General features: G+C 32.8%; 1 protein-coding gene across 1 annotated transcript in view; it reads right to left on the bottom strand.

The window, feature by feature from the left end:
* Positions 1-1914: 1914 nt before the first annotated feature.
* BCKDHB (branched chain keto acid dehydrogenase E1 subunit beta) overlaps positions 1915-10862 on the bottom strand; it is a 178102-nt gene continuing 169154 nt past the window's right edge. The window contains exon 10 of the mRNA XM_016149613.2: positions 1915-2063. Coding sequence (XP_016005099.2) covers positions 1923-2063 — 141 coding nt within the window. The 3' untranslated portion in view covers positions 1915-1922. The remainder of the gene's footprint in view (positions 2064-10862) is intronic.

Raw genomic sequence — 10862 nt, 5'->3', positions numbered from 1 at the left:
GGTATTTCTAAACATTTCACTTTTACTCAGATCTAATCAACAAGTTAACAATCTATTACTCTGCCACAAAACTCCTTTTACTAATGAAAAAAAGGACACACAACCTGAAGACAATCTAATTTTGCTTTATTGAATACTATACCACATCCAATATTTACAGATGTAATTAAATGAAATTTATATGACTATCATATGGATCATTTAAAAAATTAATTTGAAACACTCAATACAATAACTAATTCATAATTTTCTGCCAATATCCATCATGGTTGATTTAATAAAAACTATTTTCAAGAAGAGTTAAGTCTGAGGAAATATAAAACCATTTCAGAAAAATATTCCGTATCTAGTCATAATCTTCCCGTTTTTCTGTAAAAGAAATCAATAACAATTATAGACATTCTGGCTGCCATGAATTACATATAGTTTTTTCTCAATTTCATGACTACTTTCTTTAATGCCATATTTAACTTTTAGTATAGAAAAACTATTCTTCCTTTATCATGATTTCATGATAGGCTTAAATATATTTTTTTTATGTTTAAAAGGAACACATATCCAAATTTAAAACCAGCTCTTAAATATTGCTTTAAAAATAACAACAAGGCATGTGGCCACATGTTATTATTTTGACTCTCGATTATGATGGTCTATAGAAGGGAACAAATGGACTACAAAATGAGAATCTCCTACCCAGTCCTAAGTGTGACAATGTAGTATCACCAGATGCAGTCACAGATATTAGGAGAACATGAGAAACACAACACTTACTTTTACATGTCTGAGAGAATACCAGGGATGTGTGGACTAATGGCCCTAACTCACATCTGCAACAACATTCTTAGAATAAAATTACAAAAAGTGTAGGGGTCCAAGTGGCAGAAGTGGGGCATCCATTTCTCTATCTGCACAAATTTAAATCTCTCCCTTGCTCTCTGGTTTTAGGCGAGCTAGTTTTACTACCCATACACAGAATTAAGAAATTTAACATTTCTTATCTTTAAAACGTATGGGCTGTGTTATTACGCAGAGTCTGTTCTCCCTTTTCCTTTGAAAGATCATGATATTTCAAAATGTTTTATTATTTTTTGGACAACCTAGACATTAAAAGGTAGAGCATTAAATCCTATCTATAGGTCTGAACCACTTAAAAAATACTGAAGATAAAATAAATCAGTGTCAGTGATGGCAACTTCTACAGTATTAAAACCCTGAAAACTAACAGCTTTTAATGACATTCACTGTTGCTAGACTAACACTGCTGAAGAATCAGATAAGCATGACTTAGAAATTATAATGAAACAATATCATTGATTATCTGCAATTTAAAACCATTCACATCCCAAAAAGATTCTGGAAATGATAGAGGTGCCTGATTGATAGATAAATAAATAAATAAAAGAAAAATTTCTCTTATGTACATTTAATAGGTTTTTTGTTCAACAAACCTATTTTTCAGATAATTTAAAGGCAAATTTCTGAATGTTATGAATCAGCATATAGTTGAAATCACTGGAGTCCAAATTAATGGTGCTTGAAGGTCCATATTAAATAACAGATATTATTCCTATTCATGAAGAATTTGAATAGCTCATAAAAATGTACAGAAATGAGAGTAAAAGTTAGACAACAAGGTAGGGTGTGTTTGCAATCAAACCCCTGCAGAGTATCCTCATCTAGTGCTTATTTAGTGCTAACAGATGCATGCATTGTTTTTACAGAAATCAGATAATACATATGCTTGATATGTTTCTATTAAATGTAAATATACTATAAATTTAAATTTTTTTCAGCAAGACATGTTTTGTTCTGGAAGTTACCATTTACCAAAATACAACACACTGATGATCATTGTTCCTTGGGTAATAGCACAGGGCCCCACACTTGTTTTCTTAAAATGCAGGGCAGACTTACCTTTGTGGTCAATAGTTAATCATTTTTCGAAGAGCGTCATAGCACTTCCATTTGTCTGGGATGTAGAATGGCTCAAAAACGTGTGGAAACGGTGTATCATACCCACAGACTCTTGATATAGGAGCCTCCAGGTTCAGGAAACATTCTTCCTGCAGAGAAGAAAACAGATGGTTAACTTTAAGATGTATTTTTATCCAGATATGAAATATTTCAACTTAAAATACAATTGTATCTAAGGGAATTAAAATAATTCAGCATGTTAGAATGTAAAGCAAAGCAGGTTTAAAAAGTAGATAAAAAATAGCATCTTTTGAATGGTCCCAGTTTTACTTAAAATATGTTTTCATGTATGTATACGTATTTTATGCCTATATATATTATTTGAGCCAAACTGGAATTATAACAAACATGCTGTTCTACAAATATAAATGTAATATAAGGCATGACAAAATCATAACAAAATGTTCACAGTAAACTCTGCAGCTCAAAATTAGTGATGGTATATGTTTTCTCTTATTTCCTGTATTTTTCAAATTTTACATACAATAAACATGTATTACTTTCATCATAATAAATGTTTGTAATTACACAGTCAGACTGAAGTTCTACCAGTTACTTGACTGTGTCCTGGTCTCTCTCATAAGCAGGCTTCTGTAGATGCCTTTGGTCCCCTGGCCACGGACACCGCAAGCCCACTGATCTCAGTCTGATGTGCACGCATCTCTCAGGTCTCACTTTAGGAGTCACCTCTGCTGGGAAGCCTTTCTTGACATCTCCCCAACCCTGTACCACCAAAGACAAAGAAAGGGCTTCTGCCCTGATCTCCCACAGCACAATCCACTCACTGTGGTTGCCCAATAATCTGTCTTCCTTGAGAGGCTATGGATTCCATGAGGCTAGAAATCTAGTATAGAAATGTAAAATCTCAACTACAGAAAAATTCTGTAGTAAATTTTCTTCAGAAAAAAAAATATTCAGGTGACAATGTAAAATTAGAAAATAAAATTTTTAGAGAGGTAAAAAAACGAAAAAGAGAGAAATATGATTAAACTATTCTTACGAAGATGATATTAATTTTCCCATTCACGGCTATTACCTGAAAATAAAACCTTTCGTTTTGTATATGCCCACTTTCTACATTGCCTTGCTTCACCAAGGATTTGAGCAGGTCTACATTTTCTTTCATGTTTTACTAATAGTATTTTTAAATTTTCATTTGGGCAGAAATTTTTACATGAAGAAATCCCGATACGCGATGCTCAGTCCCTACCTTCTGTATATATTTCTTCCTATATATTAGGGCAGAAAGGGCACAGGAATGGGACAGATTAGCTCAGAAGGGCACCAACTGACCATTTACACACCTCTCCCTGTCCCCAATAATCACTGTGACTAATAATGTCCAGTAACAAATAAATGTTGACTTTCCTAGCAACAGGAAATCTTCAAAAACTTGAGAAGCTTGCATACATAAGATTTAAAGAGTCACCTAAGAAATTCCACTACTCAGAAGTCCCAAAGAGATGGCAGATCAAGTGGATTATTTCTGGATTGCAATGAGTAATTTTAAAGGTATTTAAATTTTCAATTTGGGATTAACTAGGTTTTCCTACTTTAGTTGATTTTCCATTTTCACTGAATAATGCATTCTTCATAAACAAAATATCCATGGACACTGCAAAATACAGAAAACCAAGGGCAAAATATTTCGCTAAATGCCTTTGATTTTGCACTTGTTATAAAATTTTTTCTTTCTAACTAGTACCCTGGAAAGCTGTCCTACAACAAAATGATCTATCAGTGTTTATGAAAATCACTCTACTTTTATTATCAAACTTAAAATTTGTTTCAAACAGTAATACTTCTAATTCCTCAAGAATGAGAATCACTCCTCATAGGAATACATCTAAATCTTTGCACAGGCATAGAAAAAGGTCTGCAAGTTCACACTTGAACTATAAACCAGGGTCATCCATTGAGGCTGAGAGTGGTAAGGAAGTAATAAAGCACTCCACCTCGTACTTTATAAATATTGGAGTTTGTAGGACACAAAAGTAGGTTTGTGATTAAATGACATAAAGGAAATAAAGGAAAAAATAAAATAAAGGTAAAAACTAAAGAATTATCTTCTTATGTGAATAAAAGTTCCTATTTTATGTTACAAAAAATTGTGATTTTATATGTAGCACTTCCTTTAGAAACAATTACTGTAAGTTACATGGAATTATATGATTATTCCATACTATTTATAAGTATATAAATGTGTTGTAAAAATCATAGATGACTATGATCTACCACCTGGAACAGTTTAAAATTTTAACATTTACTAAAGTATATTAAAGAGACAAATTATTCCTTCTGTGGACTTGTGTTAAAACTTTTTTTTAACGCAATTAGAAATAAGATATTTGGGTCAAGCAGCTGTACACAGTTCCTTCCCACTGAACTGGTTCACATACAAATGATTAATGTGTGAGCATATGTTTCTTCAGGCAACCATTGAAACAGGACATCCTTGTTCTACATCAATTTTCTTCATACAGAAGCTATACATACACACACACACACACACACACACTCAGAGGGAGAGAGGGAGAGAGGGCTGGGTGGGGGGTGGGGGGTGTGAGAGAGAGAGAGGGAATTGAATCTCATGGGCAGATTTGTTGATTGATGTACCAGATTAATTCTCCAAAAAGTATATCTCTCAATTTATTATATACATTATGACATACTAACTATAGCAACCATGTATCCTAAAATTTCAAAACAATCGATTCATCATACTCTTCTTTTCCATTAATCACACTCATACTTTAAAAACCGTGCTAATGATTTTTGACTCAGAAATGGTAATCCTCATAAAATTAGGAAAAATTAATTACCTAGCCCACAGGGTTATTGTGAGGATTACAGGTAGTATCCAACACAGGGGCTAAGATGGGAAGTGTCCGTTTCTGGTCTCTCTTTCTCTCTCTGTCTGGGGAGCTAGACGTGGAATAATGACAGGTGTGACTGTGAGGTTCCAAAGCAGATCATAGTGTAACATTAAGCAGGGGCAACAGAAGAGAACCCAGATAGGTGTCAAGGGGAACTTTTCTCCAGCTATTCGTGGTCCAAAGTTTCACCCTGGATCCAGTGAAAAGGACCGAAAGTGAACCCTAAACTACTTATTTAGTAATGAAAATATATTTTGTTGTTGTATGTGCTTTCACATAAATAATCAGGTACTTAATGAAAAATAGATACTCCTTCCAAGAGATCCTTGCATGAAGCTCTGTATTTCGTACTTAAAATTATGTTTGGATATGTCTTTTTTGTAACTATGAGAATTTTCTTTCTAAAATATGTTCATAAGAATAGTAGCCAGTACTTAGGATACTGCAGGGATGGTTAATAAATGAATGAGTTTTATTTTATCTCATTTAATTGTTTTAACAAATTCATGAGGAAGGTCTTATATCCCACTTCACAGATGAGGAAACCAAGGTGAAGGAACTTGCCCAAGCTATCTACATAGCCAAGTAAGACTGAAACCTGACTATAAAGCCCATATTCTTAGTCACTCTTCTGCAGTTTTAAAGCACTACTATTGAGGATAGCAATAACAACAAAAAAATAAAGTAGAAATTTTTTTAAAATGATGAAATGGAAGGCAGGCTGGGATTAAAGTTTTACAACAGAACCTCAGTTTAAGTTCAGTCTAAGAGACCTCTTCCATATGGATAAGGAAGTTAGGTAAAAGCTAAGACATACCTCAGTATGAAGGCAATGCCCCTAGGAATAAACAGATGGTCCTGGGGATCAGAAACCTCCTAGGCTATCCTAAATGATTCAAATAAGCATAACTCAAATTGTTTATATATTAGCCATCTGGCTTGCTATGCATATTATAACCAGAAAAGAAGCAGACAATGTGAAATAACAATTCCATGTCATAAAAATCATAGACAGCAGGCAAAATGAATTCTTTATGTGCCTATTCTCTGTAACAAAACAAAACAAATTTATTGTTTCAAAAAGTATCTTGTTGAAATTGCAGAGGACAGAGATCCTGTAAATTTTCTAGGAGGTAAAAGAGGATAAGAAAAAAATAAAATGATTCATTATTGTTTTAAGATAAATAAAATATTACTGATAGGTTATTAAAAATTGTACTGCAATTATTCTTATGTTTTGGTGAATATAATGTAGGTTATATGCTGTATACATGTATATGTAAATACATACAAATTGGGGCTTCTCTGGGCTCACTCAAGGTCTCGCAACACTTAACCCCATTTCTTCATCAGAGTTTTAAGTACATCAATCATAGATTCTCCTGTCACTGTGTCATAGGAGTTACATCACTGAAATCAGTCTCCAGCATTCCATACTGTGGCTTTAGTCTCTCTCAATAAATCTTTTTGTTGTGTTTATTGCAAAGCTGCATAATATAATTGATATGGCATGGAATTTGGAATTGTCTAGAGGAAATCGTTCTACTATGATTTAACCTCTCCAAGCCTCTGATTACTCAACAGCAAAACAAAAGTATTAAAAATTCTGCTATTGTATCATCCGATTGTTTTGTAACAGCATTGTTATCTTGCCTAATTACCTCTCTAGATTGTGCAGTAGCATATGAAGAGTACCTGGTTTCATGCCTCACACATCATGGTGCTCAATAACTGCTAGGTTTTTTAGTTTTCCTATTAAAATTTTCCAAGTTTATATAATAAACACAAGGTATTTGAAATGATAGACCAAATCATTGAAGACAAGATTCTGGTACACAGAAGAGTCAACCCTGAGAAATAATATCTGTGATAACACAGAGTCTGAACAGCTAGCTACCATTTACTTGAACATTTACTATGCCTTAAAAATGTAAGAAAACACCAAAACTAAGCACTACATGAGGACGTAGGGTGGGCTACACGCAGACCTCAAGGAAAGGCAGGGCCTGGTGCTGCCCCCTAGTGGAAAGCAGGAAGCCTCGACACTAATTGCCAGTTGCTGGGGCTGGAATGACATTTAAGTGTGGCTGGTAAAGTCAAGAGCTCCGGATACGGCAAAAATTCCCTCCAAGTTGTGCTACTATAGAAAAATAGGCTGCCAGTCAGCTCCTGGAAGGTTACAAGTAAGAGAGCCTAGTACATAACAATGTAATCAAGGCATACAACTTCAAAAAATGAGTTGAGAAAAAAGTTCATAGATATCATTTATTTTTAAAGCAATCATTATTAGGCTTTTGTTTTTTCAAATAAGCATAGGCTTTTGTTTTTTAATTCAAGGCAATTTTGGGCTCAGAATTCTTTCTAAGAACAATTTTAGAATAATTTTTACTCAGGCCTTCTAATCACAGAAAGCTGGATATAGCCCATTGTGCAAGAATACATATCATTTGAGTTGGAAAGTTATGAAGTTCAAAGTGAGATAAGAAAATTTAGGTCTTCTGTGTACATTCCTACTTTCTTAAGCTGAGATTGGCTGACAAAATTCCTTTTTTTTTTCCTGAAAAAGTATTCAACTAATTTTTCTGAACATTTAATGGAAAGTCAGAAAAGCAAGACACTAGTAAGAAGCACATCACAAGTCCAAAATGACATACACTGCTTAGAGGATTATCTGATAAATCAGGATTTAATGTTCCTCCTAGGAGCAATGAGAAAAATCAGTCCCCAGCTTAATTTCAGAGTAGTAATTCAAAAAATTAATTTTTAAATTACTTTTCAAACAAAATAAAGCTCTACGTCATATTACGTAATTGTTATTACACCACTATAACATATAACACATTTAAACTATGAGAATACATTTTGGGGTTTTTTTTGGGGGGGGGGTAGTAAATTAAGCTATAAATGTAATGAGCACTGAACAAGACATACATGGATCACAGAGTTATCATTTCTTCTCTAAGAGAAAACATTAAGAACTTTAAATGATTTGTGAACATAATTAGTTTTAAACCTGAAATCAATAACACTTGGTCCTTGTCAATTTTCATTAATAATAAAACACTGGGGATTTTGCTTCTAAATGCAATTAGTTGTCTAGAGGCCATAATGAGTAGAGGGTCATAATGAGCAGTGCAAGAGTTAAACTTTAAAAATACGAGAAAAACTAAACTAATACACCAGAATGATGTATATTGGATAGCTTTAAAGTCCATGAACTTAGAAACTTATTTTTGATTATAAGTTTATTAGTCCTAGTTATTTATGTAAGGTTAAACTTCTCCCAGCTTCCAAATAGTATCAGAAAATATTTGCTTTAAATTTGTTTGAAATCTGCCATGAAAACTTCCCCATAGCCAAAACGTGAGTTTCATCATACGAAAAAAAAAAAAAAAAATGACTCTAGTAGTTTAAATCATACATTCTCAGCAAATTAACCACAGAAATCTGTGAGGGTACTATGCCAGCAATTCCAAATTAATTTCATTACTGAATTAAATAAAGGCAACCTTACTAATTTAAAATAAACTATTTTTCATTTAAGCTAATACTTTAAATAGTATGTAGCATATTTTTAAAAGAGCTTAAAAATATATACATGCTAGTCTGTACCAATTTTCTGTATAGCACACATCTGTGAAATTAATTCTTCAGACAGCAGAATCCCTAATCTACCCCCAAACTAAAAGGATGCTCCTCAAACATTAGAGCTGTGTTTATTTTATTTTTTTAATACCATGTACATGAGATGCATTCAACAAACTCTTGTTGATATGAGGTCTCTCACTGTTAAGACACAATTGAAGCAATATAACTAAATAAAACAGTATATGAATATAATTTTATAGATTTATATGACACCTGCAACATTATAATTAAGTCTATTTCAGTAAAGCTTCCAAGTAAAATCATAATCTTGACTAAATTAAAAACTGAGATCTCTATTACTTAACTTTATTGGAATGTCTTCAATGTCTGCTGACTTTTTAAAAAATTCTGTTTAATGAAAATTACTGGCAATTTGATATAATTTTTGTTTCCTAAGATTGTTTTCAGCAAGTTAAAGAATGCAACGGAATTCTAATTTAGGGTTTTCATTTAAATTTCAATTCCATTTTAAAAATGGAAGCTTATTTTCTGAAGTTAGAAATAGTATTGCTGATCTAAACAGGTTTCCCTGAATACAGTCTAGCTATCTATCATAAAGTTGGAGCATGATATTAAAATATGCATAGAAATAATTCATGATTTGAATTCAATACTCATGTCAGAATATAAACATGTTAATGTAAAATTATCTATGAATCTCAATATAGTAACTGAAGTAGAACAAATTTCAATATCAAAATTTAACATTAAAATCAATAATTTATTACATGATGTAAATTGCTTTCTTCTCAAAATGAGTTTTATAAATTTCACTGTTTTTAAAATCAAAAATAAGTGAAAGCAAGTGACAACTCATTTCTAGAATTTATAATCTTACCTAAAATCACTTTTTAAAAAAGTACAGAGTGCTCATTATGGCCCAGGGACTACACCAAATACTTTATAAATGTTAACTCATTTTAATTCTCATAAAAAACTAAATTAGCAATCACAAAGGTAAAACTAGCACTCCATCCAGACCACTTTGGTTTTCCAGGTAAAACCTATAAACCTCTAGTTCTGTTTTCAAACCTTCCCCTAGCTAGATGCAGTCCTGAGCTATGACCCAAAGCTGCCTCACCACTGTCACCTGAAGAGCCCTGTGAGAAACAACAGCTAAAAAAAACATTTCTTCATTAACCTGCCTACAACCTATTCTGTTTATTTGCTGAAATTAGTCTCCAGTGATGTTCTGACGCTTTAAAAGTCTAAAGTTTAAATTCTGTTGAGATATGTATACTATGTGCACATTTGACATTAAAATGTACTGTGGCTGCATTTCTTTTGTTAAAACAATTTCTATTCAATAGAAGAGGGAAAAAAAGGCAATGCTCTCAAATTTCCACAGCGACTGAAGCTTCTCAAATTTTATAGTTCAAAATTCTTCCTATAGAAGAAGGCATCAACGACACCAAGTTTGAAAGTGGAATTTCTTTAGACTGTGGACACATGATAAACATAAGCGACCTGCAGCTCTGGCTCATCTCATGAACAAATCGCTCTCTGTAAGGTAGGATTTTTGCTTGGCTTGGCACCAGGAAATTTAAAATACTCCTGTAGAGCAACTTTTGATGATCCCACAAAACATTCAATTTTTCTGTTTGTTTTTCCACAAAATTCTTTGTATAGCATTCTAACACACCACTAAATGGTACTCGGAAGGCAGAAATCAATTCTGGCAAAAGCAACCTGATGAGTCCTTTGTCTCATAAAAAAATGTGTGTGTGTGTGTGTGTGTGTGTGTGTGTGTATTACTTTAAAGTTGGAGAGATTAAACCTGCATTAAAAATCTAGAATCTGTCACTCTCCTAATTTTTCGACCTGTTTTTTAAGTTTCAACACTAATTATAAAACGAAACTACTAGAAAAGAGTGATTTCCCCCTATCTGGCATCATCTTCTTAAAAGTTTGAGAAGCTAGATAAAAAATAATAATAATGCATAAAATATTTGCTATTTTACAAATGAAACCCCTGTTACAATATGTCTTTCTATTGCTTTTTCCTTCTCTTTAAAACTGTTAGGTTTCTAGTTTGTGTTTTAGTTTATGTTTAAAAAAATGCTAAAACAAATGCTAGATGTAAAAAAGGCAAGGGAAGGGGAATAATCAACTTCATTTTATCTACATAATGCCAGAAGAGATGTGTCTATTAAACTCACTCCATTTTAATTAAACTCACTTTATTTTAAATAAGTTAATCTTGGGTGTCATAGCAATACAGTCTTTAAGCGTGGTTTTGCTAAGTGAATAAATAAGACCGAGTTATTTTTCAGCAGTTTAATTCTGGTCACTAGATTACTGCAGTTTTACTAAGAAAAGCACAGCAGAAAGACATGTTCTACGCTATTATCAATTATTAGAGAG

This window comes from Rousettus aegyptiacus, unplaced genomic scaffold (genome assembly GCF_014176215.1).
Source record: "Rousettus aegyptiacus isolate mRouAeg1 unplaced genomic scaffold, mRouAeg1.p scaffold_m13_p_1, whole genome shotgun sequence".
NCBI lineage: Eukaryota > Metazoa > Chordata > Mammalia > Chiroptera > Pteropodidae > Rousettus > Rousettus aegyptiacus.
This window is presented reverse-complemented; position numbering and strand designations above follow the sequence as displayed.